General features: G+C 47.0%; 1 protein-coding gene across 1 annotated transcript; it reads left to right on the top strand.

Moving 5' to 3' along the window:
• The first annotated feature begins 1,509 nt into the window (after positions 1 to 1,509).
• ARL5A (ADP-ribosylation factor-like 5A) lies at positions 1,510 to 9,610 on the top strand. The gene is made up of 5 exons (XM_010160889.1): positions 1,510 to 1,568; positions 4,401 to 4,548; positions 5,601 to 5,684; positions 8,108 to 8,259; positions 9,149 to 9,610. Exons 2-5 carry the CDS (start codon positions 4,405 to 4,407, stop codon positions 9,195 to 9,197), a joined length of 429 nt encoding a protein of 142 aa, XP_010159191.1. The 5' UTR covers positions 1,510 to 1,568; positions 4,401 to 4,404; the 3' UTR covers positions 9,198 to 9,610.
• The last annotated feature ends 6,835 nt before the right edge of the window (positions 9,611 to 16,445 follow it).

Here is a 16,445-nt window from a genome sequence, read left to right on the forward strand (position 1 = left end):
GATGTGGACGGAGATGCTCTCACCCCTGCATGCCGAGGGTCCCGATTACGTGCCCCTTAACACTTAGCGCAAACGCAACCGACTATTTTTGTCTTGTAGCGTCCAGGCCCAGCTCAGCTCTTCTGTTCCAGCTGATTCCCTAACATCCACTATGCTGGCAACATCACACCAGAAACAAAAGTTCCTAGTTATGTGGGGTCAGGTAAGACGGAGATGCTCTCACCCCTGCATGCCGAGGGTCCCGATTACGTGCCCCTTAACACTTAGCGCAAACGCAACCGACTATTTTTGTCTTGTAGCGTCCAGGCCCAGCTCAGCTCTTCTGTTCCAGCTGATTCCCTAACATCCACTATGCTGGCAACATCACACCAGAAACAAAAGTTCCTAGTTATGTGGGGTCAGGTAAGCAGATATTTTTACAATATTGTGCAGTTATGCAAAGTTATTAAAGCTGGAATTTTTATTTGATGGTATGTAAGACAGCTCTGCAAAACCACACAATATTGATAAAATCAAACCCGAGAAACCCCACTTACCTGACCCCTGTCCCCTCCCTCTGCAATACATCCGTGCGAGTGCACTTTGCTAATGGAAGGAACTGATTGCTGGTTGTCTGAAGCTTGGGCAGACTTATAAGGGCTTTTTGTTGTCCTTGTGGACCGCTGAGGCTGGGGTGGGGGGGAGAAAGCCACATCTCACAAAGCTTTTACTTGCATGAACCGTTCCGCTGAGCCCAAGGTTGTTTGTACAAGCAAAAGCTGTGAGCAGGCAGTGCTCACCCGTCCTGGAAATGATAAATATGAACGTGGTTGCCAACACGGGCTGTAAAATTCAAATTCCGTTTTGTGATATATGGGGAGGAAGGTGCTAAATAGAAACAATCATTGGTTCTGGCGTTGAGCTCCAAAACGTGTCCCCGTGTGTGTCAGAGTAGTTTTGTGTAGCTCCTCGTTGGTTTGTCCAGAACTAAATCGGGTGAATGCGTACTGTAAAATATTCCTAGGCGGATGTGTTCTCCAGGCTCCAAACCTGCTGAAAGGAAAAGAGGGCACTAAGAGAGCCAGGTGGATTGCCTTGCTCACAGCGCACAGCAGCGTCGTGGTGGGTTTTGACAGCCCTTTGCAAGGGGCTGAAGAGGTTGCAGGCCGTAATACCCTATGGCCTCGGAAAGGGGCGTTTCAGCCGTGCAAGCTGTAGCTGTAGCGCGGGCTGCTACAGACTGCAGAAAGGTGGGAAAGGATTCCAGCGTGAGATTGCTCCGGCCATTTAGAGAAGGCAAAAATCTGCAGTCAGTCTCTCAGACGTGCAGCTGGGGGAGACTTGACAGTCACCCGCGCAGATCAGGGCGGGTTTGTACACCACGGACAGGTATGGCCCATGAAATGCAGCACACGGAGTTTGCTTTGGAAATCAGGCAAAAATGCAAGGCTGACCTTGTTGCGTAACGCTGCTGTTATCACGATAGCAAAGTTAGCTGTGTGACTTACGAGTGGTATTTTTATTTCAGAGCACAAAGTAATCATTGTTGGTCTGGATAACGCAGGAAAAACGACCATTCTTTATCAATTGTGAGTATGAACTGCGGGTGACGTTTCACGTCTGTCCAAGTGCGCGGTTTGTGTTCTGCTCTGCCTTGTCCTTGCTTTCCCTGTTACTTTTGGCGCCGAGAGCGTGACGCTGAAGATTCACGGATGGTGTAGGTGGCAGAGGGTCAGAGCGTGTGTTCAGAGCTTGGGAAGGTCTGTGTTTTGCCTGGTGTATGAATAAGGTTTTGTTCAGAGCTCTTATTTATCAGATTACGTTGCTATTACCACTTAATCACAGCCGCCTTCGGTGTCAGCGTGTAGGCTGTTTGCCAGCTCCATAAAAGATGATGTTATCAGGGGGTTAGCCACAGGACAGCCCTGCTAAACTGATCCATGCCACAGCCTGTAAATACCAAACAAATTGTCCTGGGAGCAGCAAAGCCCAACCTCTGCCTGCCGTGACTCGTGTCCTGTGTACCAAGATCCACTTCCACGTCGCTTGTGGTAGAGGATGGAGGAAGAAGGCTGGCCGAGCCCAGGACAGCAGAGATCTGTGGCAGGCGCAGCCCATGCCACCCTGGCCTTCATCTGAGCCACCAGCATTGGTAGCTGTCGTGCAGCTCCTGGCTTTATAGTGGCACTGGCTTGTGTTTGTCTTGCCTTAACCTTGCTGCCAGTTTACACGAGGCGTGTGTGAGCTTCGAATCTCCGGTCCTCAACCGCATGTTGATAAAAGGGTTTGAATTTGCCCACAGACTCGGCAGCCTCGAGGTGGGACAGTCGGCTCAGGGTCTGCTTGTGACACAAACAGAGCGGCCATTCCTCACGTCAAGTAGTCTGGGATGAGGACGTGTTCCTGGGCCGGTATCGGACATAATTCCTGTGAAGTGATTCGGCCGTACTGGTCCAATCCTACCCTTAAAATACGCCTTCTGAGAACGTTGGGGTTTTGTCAGATTGCCATCTACTTTCGCCTCTCTGAAACTCCTGCAGCGTCTGCAGCCACTTACGCCCCAGCATGCTCTGCGGAGAAAGGGAAAAGGTGCAGGTGGTGGTTGTTATTTAAACTGGGAGCGAGAGATTTCAGACAGCAGAAGCAGAGTGAAGAGTATTTAAGGCTAGGAACTGCAGCTGAGGGCTGTCCTGGGTGTCTCTTTCCACTTCCTCCGCAAAGGTTTCATGATTCTTCTCATCGTCTGATTTCTGCAGACTCAGTGTTTTCTTTTCCCTTTTGTACAGTGCCTCCTTTTCCTTTATGCCCGTTTCAGCTCCGCAGGACTTCCCCTCCTCTCTCTTCTATCCCCCTTGCCCTGTTTGCTGCTCTGGCAGAGCTCCGTGTGCGTACTGGCCTCTCTTCCTCCTCCTTGGCTCCTCCATCTGCGTGTATCCCTTTTTTTCTCTTACCGTGCCTTTGTGGCAGAGAAGCGTTCTGAGCACTAATTAATATTTTAGACTCATCTCATAAGGGATGGGCAGAGATAAGTGGCAGGTCTGGTGTTGGGTAGTACACTGGCCGTTACTTTGATGTCGTGGAGGATCGCAGCAGACCTCGGGGTGGTGATGCTCCTAACAGATCACAGCAGCTCCACGGACACTTCATTTCTTCCTGTTCTCACACTTGGATCTCCTCGGGTAGCAGTAGGGTTTTGTGATCAGGTGTCTAGAAATGCCATTAAGCTTTGTGCTAACCTGGTTTCAGTGTGGAGGAGGTAAAAATCCACCTCTTGTATTGCAGACTGCAAGATAGCAAGAGCTTGAATGTGAAAGGCTGCAGGTTCAGCCAAGGAAAGGGGGTTCGTGATACGTCTCTTCCAAGCATTAACTCTGCTAAACCCTGTTCTTTAGATATGAAATCAGCCACAGGCATCCTATATCACTGTTATCCTTAATTTGATTTTATGGTTCTTTCTTCTAGTCCTTCCCTTTCCCTTATATGGCTTCCCTCAAAGGTGTGTGGTGAGGAGGTTTCTCCTACGTGCTGCTGAGACACTGTGTAACAGATTCCTTTTCCAGACGTTGGACCATCCCTTTATCTCCTCAGTTCTCTGTATTCTCTTCAGCAAGTATTCCAGCACTGTTACACCTCTCAAATTGCTGCCGCTGTAACTAGAAGTTCTGCTGAGACTTCAAAAGAAAAGTTCATATAAAATGGAAGAATATGTCAAGATTATTGGAAGAAAGAAGTAATTAAGTTTGCGGAAAATGGTTGATGTTCTCCTTGAAGCTGCTTTTAAATGTTTTTACATATCCCATGCAGTGGAGTTTAAATAATTTGAACTTTCGGAATTTCAAAGTAGTTATTGGGCTACGCCAAAGGGAGAGAGAAGGAGGTTTGGACGTGAAGTAACTGAATTGTGAAGGAAGTACGCTCTTAGTGGCCTGGAGTGGAAGGAGAGCGAAACGTAGCATGTTTGAGGGAGCTGGATGATGAGTTGCTGTTTTTCTGCAGCCTTGGAAGTCTTGTGGTTTAACCACATTCTTGAAGCAGAACAACTGCCCTCTCCCATGTCTGTCAAAATGAGCCCGGAAAAAGAAAAGCTGACCGCTTAAAACAGCTTCTGAAGAAAATATTCTCTCAGCTTTATGATTTAATTAATTATAGTATAGTTGTGTTCATGAATGCTCTCTCAGCCCTATAATTTGATTATTATATAGTTCACAGAGTCCTTTTTTTCTTGCTGTTTTTGTCTTCCGCCGTCAAACCTCATCTCTGTTTGCTCTGTTAGGAGGAGTGTTTGCTGTAATTCTCCTGCTAAGCTTTCTGCCTCGCAATGACCATCGGCTTTGCAGTAGGTCGCTTTGGAGATGCTCGATAACGCAGGTAACGTGCCAGTTCTTGCAGTTCCTCACCGAGTGGCGCTCTTTCCCCCGCAGCTCCATGAACGAAGTGGTGCATACCTCACCCACCATAGGGAGCAACGTGGAAGAGATAGTGGTTAACAACACGCGCTTTCTGATGTGGGATATCGGAGGGCAGGAGTCGCTTCGGTCTTCGTGGAACACCTACTACACAAACACTGAGGTGAGGCCGAGCGCCGGCGTGTAAGAGTTGCTGGTGAAGGGATCGCAGTGTGCACGAGGCCTGTGCCTGACACGCGCCCCGCGGGTGGTCTTGACTGTGCCTTGGGTGTTTCCGTAGCTACTTCAGGGCACTCCCATTTGATTTTTGGAGTCTCCTCCTTAGCGGGCTGTTGTACGACTCGCTGTACATCAGATGCCTGACACGGAGTTGCAGTTAAAACAGACTTGTTGGTAAGGATTCTGTTCCTGGGATCTGCGGCCTCAGGGCAGGTGCTGTTTGCCTTGGTCCTGCAGATCCTCTCTCGTGGGCTGGGACCGCTCTGCCTCTGTGGCAGGTACCCTAAAACCTGTGTAACCCCTCAGGAGTAAGGCTGAAAGCCCCCAGGTTTTCCCCCGAGACCGTGGGAGCTCTGTCTTGCAAGTTTCCATGCTCAGTTTGCTTACGCACCCCCAAGGATTTTAAGAACAGTGAAGTTGCAGCACATATACTGAACTTGATTAATGATTTAAGTCAAGGTTTTCTATGTTATAAATAGTGGGTTTAAAAAGAAGTTGTTTGTTTACAAATATTAATTAACTTTGTTCTCTCGTGCTTCCCTATAGGATGCTATGTTTATCTGCATGTATGCTCTTGAAGTATGGAGCTTATGGGGTTTTTTAAATCCCTATTTGCATCTTAGTAACTGAATTAGAGAGAGAAAGATGATACAGTTTACCTTTTTAAGGCTGCGACAAATGATTTGAGGGATCTGTGCAAAGAACAAAAGCAAAGAACAAAACCAGCTCTGGAATTACAGAGAAACACTTGCTTTTGATGTCAGTTTTTTGGAAAATGGGAAGTTCAGAGGTGTGTCAGAGGTACTTTGGTGTAGAAAGCCCGGCGGGGGTTGTAAACTGCTGCGGGTAATCGCCCCCCGGCTGGCAGAAGCGTACTGTTACCTGATAATCCAGCTGACCGTCTGGCTAACGTGACGGGGACAGTGATCTGTGCTGCTGGCGAGCGTGTGGCCAGGAAGGGCTTGTTCTCTGACTAACGATTTTCACTTTTTCAAGTTCGTGATAGTTGTTGTGGACAGCACAGACAGAGAGAGAATTTCTGTGACTAAAGAAGAACTGTATAAAATGTTAGCGCATGAGGTGAGTACGCCCTGTGTTCTCTTTGGTTTATTATTTACTGTGAGCAAGATGTGGATGATAGGTTCGAAGGGAAGCACGTTTGGAGGCTGTTTGTTAAAGTTCTCACGCCTGGTAGCTGGAGACAGCCCGGAGACCTCTCCAGGGCAGCCCAAGGCAGACCCTACCAGTCCCGTTCTCCCAGCTGCAGGCTGTGTCAGAGCTGTCTTGTTCCTGGTAGAGGCTCTGTCTTTTGTGCAGCTCGCTATAAAGCTGTGAATTAATACCAAATTGCTGAAGAGAACTCCCACAAAAGTAGCTTTTCAGCTTCGGAGCGTCTCAGCGAAGTAGACGTTGGGACCTATAAACGACCTTTGTGTTTTTATACCTCAGTCTGCGTTAATAGCTGAATGAGGTCGTTGTTGTTTCCTCCAACAACTCAATTACTATTTTTGATAGCGTCGTGCTTGCTGGATGCTTTCTGTTTTCACAGTGAAACAGATACAGCCTTAATAATACGCCTGATAGCAACCAGCCATAAAACTGAAGGAACGGTGTGTCCGTGGCGAGAGTAGCCATCATTCTACCTGTACTTGGAATTACAGAACAAGAGTATAATTTGCTAATTGGTGAAGAGCCTCTTTAAAATCAAGCCCTGTGTCAAAGCTCTCTGGGTCTGGTTCAGAAATCCTGGGCTGATGTCTAAGCCAAGGAGCTCCTGTTGCATGACCTGGATGTCCCAAATCTGTCCGTGCAGTGCAGCCAGAGAGAGGCCCCGATTTTTACTAAAGACGAGTCTGTGTAAACTTGGCTACTCCTGGGACTCGTTAAGTTTAATGCAGACTGGATCAGTTGATCTGAGATGACGCCGCGGGTGCTGAGCTTCCGAATGTTAGTGTCAGAATACAAAGATGTGTGTAAAATCGATGGCATTATATCCCAAAATACGAGGTCTATATTTAAACCGTAGCCACTGCTGAGTAGATGACTGCAGGAAGAGCAAAGCCTGCCCACGTATTTGCATCGAGCGAGCGTGGTAATCTAAAGCATTTCAGGGAAAAACACGTGCTTTGCCTGGTGTCTAACTGTCAAATTAGACATTTTTGCTATTAAAATTATGCTTAAAAAAATTAATGAAGCAGGTGTGGCTGTCTTGGTTGTGGTGGAGCGTTACGTGCAGCACGGGGGGACCGTTGCCATTGGGCCTGCTGCTGTCGGAACTGGGGTGTCAGAGGTGTACTCTTCAGTCTGTTGTCGTCGCTGAACAAGATTGCATCTTGAGCTTTGTAATCTGTAAAGGGAGTTGTTAACGGACTGGATTTGAAACGAGGGAAGCCTGGAACTCCAAGCGCTGGGGAAGCCCTTGCTTCCTGGTGGGAGGGCTCCGAGAGGCCCCGTCTAACTGTAAACTGCCCGTTGTTTTACCACGAGAGGTTTTCGGTATGTTCTGCGAACTCCCCAGACGCTGTGATGCCTGAAGAGAACACCACCATATATAAGCTGAAATGAAAGTCAAATCTTTATTTAGAATAGCTTTTCCTTGCAGTCCTTGAAAATCCTTCATTTCCAGCCAGTTGAGTTGAATTTTTGTGAAGGCAAAATTGAGTTGCCCAGGTCAGCTCCAACTGTTTTCCGGAGCAGTAGATCGTTTGGGAGTTAGTTTTGCTGCTTGTAAAAATCAGTGTGCCCGATAGGCATTAAAGTGGATGAGTTGTCTCGGCTTCCTGGGGAGACCTTCTTACTTTCAGTGACTTTCTTATTTTCAGTAACACGTGTCTCTACCGATGTAATTCCAAGCAGCTCGAGATAAAATAAGCTTGCCCCTAGAGTCACTGTTCTCCAAATTGTTAGCTCTGATATTTTAAATATTGCTTGGGCCCTAAAGAAGTTTATTGCAACATGTTTGTTCACGTAGATGCCCATCCTTTGATTCTGAAGTAAGGATTTCCTACAAATCCTGTGCATCCTCTGAATAAAATATTACTGCAGCTTGCTTTACACGTGAGAACTGCTGCATGGTCTACTCATTTGGTACTAAAATCGATCTTCACAGTGTGGTAATACATAAAAATGTGGTGTGTGTATGTAACAGCCCGGCTCGGGAGCACGGCAGCTCAGGAATGACCTGTGAGGTCATGGTCAAACGGGAGGCCTCGGCTGTTAGAGGTGGGTGGTGTTACTGCAGCTGCACACGTGCAGGGATACAGGGTGTCTCTGATCCTTGTGGAGCACAGCAGAATATCGTGCGTAGTTTCACAGGTCGTCCTAGGCAAAAATTGGACCTTGCTCTGCTGGACCAAAGGGTTTTCTGAAGTTACGTGTCGGTCTGCCTGCAGCGGTTTGTAGTTCAGGTTTTTTAGCTTGAGCTTAAGGTTCTCTGCTTTGGCATCGCGTCTTTTGCCTCCGAGGGCTGATCTGTAATCGTATTTTTCCTTCTTGCTCCCTAGGACTTAAAAAAAGCGGGTTTGCTGATCTTTGCTAACAAGCAGGATGTTAAAGAGTGCATGACAGTAGCCGAAATCTCTCAGTTTCTGAAGCTGACTTCGATTAAGGATCACCAGTGGCACATTCAGGCATGCTGTGCCCTAACAGGAGAGGGGTAAGAGTTGTTCTTGGCTGTAGGAGGGGGATCTTGAATTATTTTGGCCTTTTTATTGTGCTGTTTGGTTTTAACACACATTCCTCCCCTGTCAGTGATAATCTTAAAAGACTTTTGGGCTCGGAACACGCCAACTTTAGATCAGTGTGATCTGAAAACCAACTTTCCCATCACATTTTCAGTCCCAACTCACAGTGATAAAACTTGATATGATTTGGTCCTGATGAGAGCGGGGTTTATTAAGAACAATCATAATTAGAGAGAACTTTGAAAGGCTGAGAGAATTGGGCTTCTTCAGCCTGCAGAAGAGAAGGCTCCAGGGAGACCTTATTGCAGCCTTCCAGTGCCTGAAGGGGCTACAAGGAAGCTGGGGGGGACTTTTTACAAGGGCCAGGAGTGACAGGACAAGGGGTAACGGGTTTAAATTGAAAGTGGGGAGGGTTAGATTAGATACCAGGAAGAAGTTCTTCCCAGAGAGGGTGGGGAGGCACTGGGACAGGTTGCCCAGAGAAGCTGTGGATGCCCCATCCCTGGGAGGGTCCAAGGCCAGGCTGGATGAGGCTTGGAGCACCCTTGGCTATGGAAGGTGTCCCTGCCCATGGCAGGGGGTGGGACTGGGTGGGCTTTAAGGTCCCTTCCCACCCAAACCAGTCTGTGATTCTGTGAACTTCATTGTACGTCTTGGAAGTGCTGGGATATGAGCTCTCACACCTAGATGGCAAAACAAGATCTAGGGAATGGTGTGCTCAGAATGAATTGTTTTTGGAAGTTATTCCTTCAGTCAGAATTACAATTCTTGGGAAGAATTTAAATTGGTGCAATGGAATGATTTTTGAAGTGATCCTGAGAATTGCATGTGTTCCTTAAACATTCTCTCTCTCGTTTACAGACTCTGCCAAGGACTCGAATGGATGATGTCAAGGCTTAAGATCAGATGATTGTTAATGACCTCTTTGCACAGACAATGCCCAGAAGAGCTGTACCCATGATCACCTTCACAGTGGCAGAATTTATGGGTTAGATGTATTTATACTGAACCGATTTCAACTTTATTTTCTACGTAGACGCACCCACGCGTACGTGTGTGTAAATTGAGACCATTCAGCAGACAGAAAGACGTGGTTGATGGCTCCGGTTTGGTTTCCTGTTTCTTTTCCTCTGAGGATGCATTTAAAAGCTGCGATCAACCTTCTTCGCGAGATACAGCCAACTCGGAACAGTCCGACCTTGAGCGTGGTGGAGATGAAGTGAGAGGAAGGAGCTCTTAATTTTGAGTTTTATTATTCCATTGTAGTCTTCTCTAGATGAAGATGTTGGGTTCGTTGTTTCAGTAAATTACCAAGCAGTTCAATGGCATAGGTATCAACTTTCCAGTATTTTTAGGGTTACCAATGTTACAAATGAAAAAATATTTTCCTGTCTATGTACTGTACATATTTGTGGATATTTATACCTCAGTTTTAGGTTAATTGCAATCTGTTCAGACCAGTGTGTAAAGCTGAGATCAGTCTGTTGACAGCAGTACTAACATTTGACATCGCCAGCGTGTCACCACCTCTTTTCCTCTGTTCCCGGTAAGGCTGTAACGTCCCTCAGGCCGTTGGCTTACCATGATGTGGTGAAGCAAACTCTCCTTACGACCAGCGCTTGTTTTTCACATGATTTTGTTTTTCAGGTAGGGAGGATGCCGTAAGGGATTGGGGCATATGGATTGAGCTTCAAATGACAGTGTTGGCAAACGGTGACAGCTTGCCAAAGAGTTTAAAATGAAACGGATTTTCCTTCTTTTGGATTAGGCGATTCCAAAAAGCGCGTGTCACACTGGGCTGCGGTACTGCTCTTCTCTCCTGGCAGTACTGTTCATTTACGATTCAGGTCCAGTAGAAGTACCGTTGGCTGTCATAAAGGGAAAAACATCATCTCTCTTTTTTCTTAACCAAAGAAGAGGCACAGAAATATGTTTAACAGTCCCACTGGAATCTTGCAAAAGAAGTCTGCTCTGTATGGAGTGTTTTTCAGAGGAAGGCACGCTTCTCTCTGATAGCGTTGCATGTAGATATCTCTCTGTATGCGATGGATGGAACTGGGACGGGAACAAACCAGATGACACTACTTGAAAAGCTGTAAGCGACCCCTTGATCGTGTTCCCGCACAAGTTCCAGGGCTGTACTTCTTGAAAACATGACTCCCCTGCATGGTCCCCAGGTGAGTTCTAAAGAAGGGTCAGAACACTAGAGATTATCTTTCTCACTGTAGTACCGAGAGGGATGGATGTCCCCTGCAGCAGTTGCTCAGAATTCCTGTTTTTGAGGGTACAGGCTTTTCACTGGGATGACAGTCAGATGGTTTGAAATGCTGTCGGGAGTGGGAAAGCCTACGTAGCCGTACCCCTAGGCTTTGATGTTGGAGATGTATGTTTGGGGAGTACAGTAAAATGAAATAAAACTCTGTTTAAAATATCCTTCCCTTTCTCAGCTCGTACATCCGACAGGGATGGAAAAGGCATTTTAAAGAAAAAGCTTAGTTTGAACCTTTTCAGGTGCCTGTCTTTGGTTACAGGATAATCCATTGGCGCACCTGTCTTCCCATTTGCTTGCTTCTCCAGGGATCATGTTGTGGATCTGTGGGGAAAAAGTCTGTATTTAACAAAGGCAGGTTAAAGAATTCACCTTTTTAATGTATTTTTGGTACCAGTGATGCTCACTGGCTAGGGAATCTGCTGTCTTTGTTAGTCGTACTGCGTCCATGCATACGTTTGGAGTGCATGCACACGGGTGTTGGTGTTTTATTGCAAAATGCATAAATGTTAGAAGAAATAACAATTGAATGCAAAGCTGATCTGACAGTGTCGATGAGAAATGAGGTTCGTGCACACTGACCTGTAAAATGGAATTGTACGTTTTCCAGTCCTGGAAAAGCAGACTTGCTCATAAACCCAAGCGTTTGGGTTCGGAGTCTGGTGTCTTCCCTTTCATCCTTTCAAAATATTTTGCTGTAGTACTGTTAAATACTGCATTCTTTCGCCTGAATCTGCACAGGGGGTGTGTGTATGGGGGTGTGTGTGTGTGAGATTTCGTTTGGTTTTAAGAAAACGAGTTGTTCCTGTTAATGAAACAATCACCGAGCGGTATTCTGATATCTGCTTCTTGCTGAGATTTCCTGCTCGCTCCCTCGCTTAAATCTGTAGGAGTTAGCACGTCCATGTGATGGAAGTGGTGGGTTTTTCCAGGTATGACTTATGTTGCAACCAGATAGCTGATGTTTGCGCAGAAGTAAACGTGTTTACTCTTTTTCCCTGCTGGTATCCCAGCCAGTTCCACTTCCTGTGGCCTCCGAGATGCCGTGCGGGTCACTCCATCTTTGCCTGGCAAGCGGCAGCAGACCCTAGCAGGAAGTTGGAACAACCGCAGATGCGAAGGCTGCCCGCTAAATCCGCGCCCCTTGTGCCCTGAGGAGTTTGTAATCCAAAAACCACACCGTTGGCCGTGCTGGTCGGTGACCTGACCACAGAGGTGTGTGTCACGTCACGGGTAACGATGGGATTTACCATTGATCTTGTGATCCATCGTATTTTAGGGGGCGGATGCGGCCAGTCCTCACCGGTGCAGTCGCCAGCCTGCAGCATTCTTGGCCGGGGCTTGGGAGTCACAGGAGGACACGCCATTGTTATAACCGCTGGATTTGCCGTCTCTGTCGGGATGATGGATTTTGTCTGCCCTAGCTGGGCAACTCTCTGTCCCCCAATTGAGGTGCCGATTCCAAATTCTCACATGGGCGGCGTGATCCCACGTTTAAGTGGGGCGCAGGATGGCGAAAGCGGAATAGTCTCATCCAGATGCTGCAGCCGAAGCTTTTGTAGGAAGGATTTCTGCCTGGAGGCTCTTTGTGAGAACACGTGCGTTTGCCCCGACGCTACCGAGAGGAACGTTGGAGGAACATAGCAGGATATACCCTCGCGGTAGTGCTGTGGCAGCGATGCTCCTTTCCTACACCCCCTTTGTGTGCAGTTTGAAGACCTAGTAGAGCCCGAGAGGAGCAGGGAAACTGCTGAACACACCAACCTTTTTGTCTGTGCTTGTTTACAGCTTCTTTCTCTTTTTGCCGTAGGACAACTCCCCTTTTCTCCCAACTCTGTCCGTAGAAAAGCAAGTTCACTTTGCATCAGCGCTGCTTTCGGCTTGGCTCGCTTGTTGGTCGGGAGGGATTTGTCTTAACGTGAGTCTGACCTTGATTGGTGTTGCGTTGTGTTTCGCCCGCTGTGTGTTGTGTTGCCTTGGCTTTCAGCTGAAGCTGAAGATTATTTTGCCTTTCTTCTTCCATGAAGTTACTTCGGATAATACACAGAAAAGGGGAGGGGTCTTTAAAAATGGTTCTCTTAAGTTTATGCTGCAGAATGCTATTTTACTGGTGAAAAAACAGAGCAGTGAGTCCTATTTCAATGATATTTAAAATGTTTCTTTTGGTTTAGCAAGTAATAAACTTGGTAGATCAGCTCGCAGGTGTGCAAACTACACAGGATTTTAATTGTGAGGAAAGGGGGGATGCAGGATTTGGGAAATGTGAACGGGGACCCATCTGGCTTCGTGTATTTTTTTTTTTCAGGGAGGCTTACCAGCTGTTTCCTATGCATTATGCGGTATGCTCCTAGGTGTACGCGCGCACGTGTGAATGCCAAACGTGTTTGACGGGCACCTTCTCCAGTCTATGCAGCTCAAGTGCCTCAAACTAATTCAGTAATCACATTTTTCTTTCTACACTACAATTTCCATTTTCCTTAGAATAGAGATATTTCTATAAAAGCATCTAAGTGTGTGTAAATGAGTGGGTTTTCCCCTCCCTTCGCGCCGGTTTTAACATGATTTGTGATAAATTCGTTACAGTTGTTTGTCCTCTGCGTTCCAAGCACTTCTCCCTCGAGCAGCCATCCCATGGCTAGCTTGCTTTGTGAGAGGGAACACTCCATTTGTCCTCATGTCCGATTGGTTAGCTGGAATTCCTTTTCAAGGAACTCTGTTCAAATAACTTACTCTGAGAGTACTTGGCCTTGTAAGCATCCTCGTGTGAGTAGTTCCTTTGTAACGGGCTAGTAAAATGTCAGCTTTGCGACTGTCCGGCTAATTATGTCTGGGAAATAGTGTTTCAGCTCGGTCAGATGAAGGTAATGTGGAGCCTTTACAGGTGCATCGTTGCGCACTGCAGGATGGGAATTGATGTGACGGAGAACGGCACTAAGAAATCCTCTTTGGGCATGGCTGGGATATGTGTTATCAATAAATACAAAGGTGACTTGAACAGAATTGTTGCGGTGAATATATCAAATGTACAAAAAAAAAAAAGAAATTTTAAGTGGTTGCCACTAACTTTTTTACGATGTGCTTTAGAATCATAAGCAGAAATTCTATTCTTGCCTTACTAGGATTTTACTGCTTAATTTTTATATTGTACAGAGACTCTGAACACGTTCCTGGCGTTGGCGGCAGCCCTTGTTCCTAGCGGGACTGTGCTCGCCTGCTGCCTGTAGCCGTTGGAGACGATTCCTCGGCGGTAAGGACACAAGTTGGGTGGGGTGTTTTAAGCTTCTCTGGTTTGTAAATTTAGAAAACGTAGCTGATGCTGAATGAGATTTGAGAGGCTGCTTTGCCTGGGAGGCTGTAACCCATTCTTTGTGAAACATCAGCTCAGTGTTACTCATGTCTAACCACCCCCTGCATCAGAGACCGTGGAGGGGTGGAAGAGACAGCCAAGAAAAGACGTATTCTCCTGCAGGGAGATTAAAAAATCCCAAACAAAGCCTCTCGGGTTGGGAAGCCTGAGCACTTTGGTGGCTAATAAATTGAGGAATTGGGAGTATGGGATAGAGGAACGGGAACCGATCCCGCTTAAACTCTGTCTTCATTATGTTTTCATGAATGTTTTCAACGTGTCCTCGGCTTTCTTACAACGTTCCTTTCCGAAGGCATTCATCCTGCAGCCGCACTCCTGCACGTGCTGCTCTAGATCCCAGCCTCCCCGCCTGGCTTTGTTTCTTTACGAACACAGAGTCAGGGTCGTATGGAAACACGTTGTTCATACGGCCTGCGTCGTATTTCTTTTCGGCGCTTGTATTCTGTACCTCTCTCTCTGAACTCCTCTCTGACAGAAACGTGTCAGGTGTGTGGCTGATGCGGACGCTGCAGTCAACGTTGGCTGCAGAACGTCGAGGGCTGCTGCTTCAGATGAGTACAGAGCCTCGCGAGGGCCGCTTGTCCTGGCTCGAGCACTTCTGTGACTGAAAGTTAAGCATGTTTAGTCACGTAATTTAGTGCAAACCTTTTATAAAAACTATTTATTATAATAAAGTTCAATTCTGATTCTATTAAGTAACTTTTCCTGAAATTTTCTCAGAACATTCCTTGGATTCTTTGTCTTTCCTGGCTTTTCAAACCTGATGTTTGGTTAGTTGAAGGGCACCCGTGCGGTTCCTTTAATCCTCGTCGAAGAGGTGAAACGCGACCTTGGTCTGGAGTTGAGGGGGAGCTGCGCGCCACGCATATGTACGCTGACGGATAAGTTCAGAATTGCTAATTTGTGGAAAATTCACAGTATTTATTATTTCAGGATGAAAGCGCTTGTCAAAATTTTACTGTTGGCATGAAATCTTTGGGGTGGGTGTGTTGCGATGAAGCTTTTCAAGCAAAGGTTGAGTTTCTGACCTGGTTCCTGGGGTTGTCAAGGCAGCGTTGGGGTGAAACGTACTGTTTTGCCAAACCTGTGATGAGGAGGGTTGTATCAGGAGGTTGGTCGGCATTTGGGAGAAGTTTGGTAATACGTATGTGTTGGCTGGTTTCAGGAAGAATGGAAATTCAAATGAATGGTGAAATGCGCTTTTCTGTACAAGATGCTGAATCCCTGTGGCACGCCATTCCTGTGTATTCGCGTATCCCACGCTGGTATTTACAGCCTTGGGAGCGGTGGGGGATTGCAGGCAACTTCCTGGGGAGCAAAAGAGATGAAACCAAAGCTGGGTTAAGAAAGAAAATTGCCACGTTGCTGTGCTAAAGCTCTGCTGCTGGTCGCCTCTGCAACCCGGCCAGTTTTCTGCACACCTTCGTTTTCGACTTTTTGCCTTATTTCTGACGGTGCAGTATTTGTATCCGTGCGGCGAGGCGGTACAATCCCTTTCCTGTGGAGTGATGCGTCAGCAAACGACGTTAACTGAGCTTTGAGGAACAAGTCAACGCATCAACCCCTCTACTGCCATGGTGTCCTAGATGGTGAGACGCCTTTCCGCACTCTATCCTTCTCCCTCCCGTTTTAGCAGTGCGGCTGGCTGAAGTCTTTTCCCGCTTGGGTGGGCTTTCTCTCCAGCTCCCCCCTGACCGGGATGCACGTGTCGTAGGCTGCTCCACGCTGCCGCCCTGCAGTTTGTGCTGGAGGGTGACGGAAGGGTGAGCCACCTCCAAAGCCGAGCCCGCTCGCGGGCTGCATCCAGCCTGGTTCTTTTCCTCTTAACTCTGCTATTCCTTGACTTTGCTACGACTTTTCCAAAACCTGCCCTTGTTTTGAATAAGTTATTTCTGCAGGCTTTTATTCTGGTGTGGTTTCAGCATTTGTACCTTTATTTTTTTAACTGCGCACAAGAAAAATGTTGGCCACGGTAAACTCTGCCTTCAGCGACTGGGTGTCTTGAGCCGAGACTGGGCCAAGCTGCTGGAAGGAGCCTGGGCTCGGTCGGTCACAGCCGGTGTTTGAAACTCTAAATAGACTTTTCTAACACAGAGTGCTGTTACTCTGGGTCTGTTTTCCTTGACTGTGTGAAAGTTAGAGACTGCTGTGTTCTCTTTAATTGTTTTTTAAAAATTAAGACATGATGTGGTACTTCTGTTGATCCCGTGAGCACTTTTACAATCACAGGTCATGTCACTACTCTCCTGTTGCACAGGCTACATCGATTTACACTCTCTGATTATGGCTCTTAGTTATGAGGTTGAATGAGAAGCAAAACTGCAGAATAGTCAGTGTCTTCAGAGTTTGTTCTCATCGTGAACCTTTCTGTTCTCTCTTGCTTTTTGCCCCTGATCCTTCAGAATTGGAAGGCTTTTTTTTTTTTTCCCTTCCTCCCAGATATATGTGTGTATATATGCAGGCGAGCTACTGGGGTTACACAGAGAGATGCAAATTGTGGAATAGTAACAAGGAGAATTGTC

Source organism: Eurypyga helias, unplaced genomic scaffold, assembly GCF_000690775.1.
Source record: "Eurypyga helias isolate BGI_N326 unplaced genomic scaffold, ASM69077v1 scaffold38971, whole genome shotgun sequence".
Classification (NCBI taxonomy): Eukaryota; Metazoa; Chordata; class Aves; order Eurypygiformes; family Eurypygidae; genus Eurypyga; species Eurypyga helias.

Coding starts and splice junctions, on each gene's coding strand:
- ARL5A (XM_010160889.1), top strand. CDS start 4,405: ATGAACGAAGTGGTGCATACCTCACCCACCATAGGGAGCAACGTGGAA. Junction 5,685..8,107: donor ATAAAATGTTAGCGCATGAG/GTGAGTACGCCC, acceptor CTTGCTCCCTAG/GACTTAAAAAAAGCGGGTTT. Junction 8,260..9,148: donor TGTGCCCTAACAGGAGAGGG/GTAAGAGTTGTT, acceptor TCTCGTTTACAG/ACTCTGCCAAGGACTCGAAT.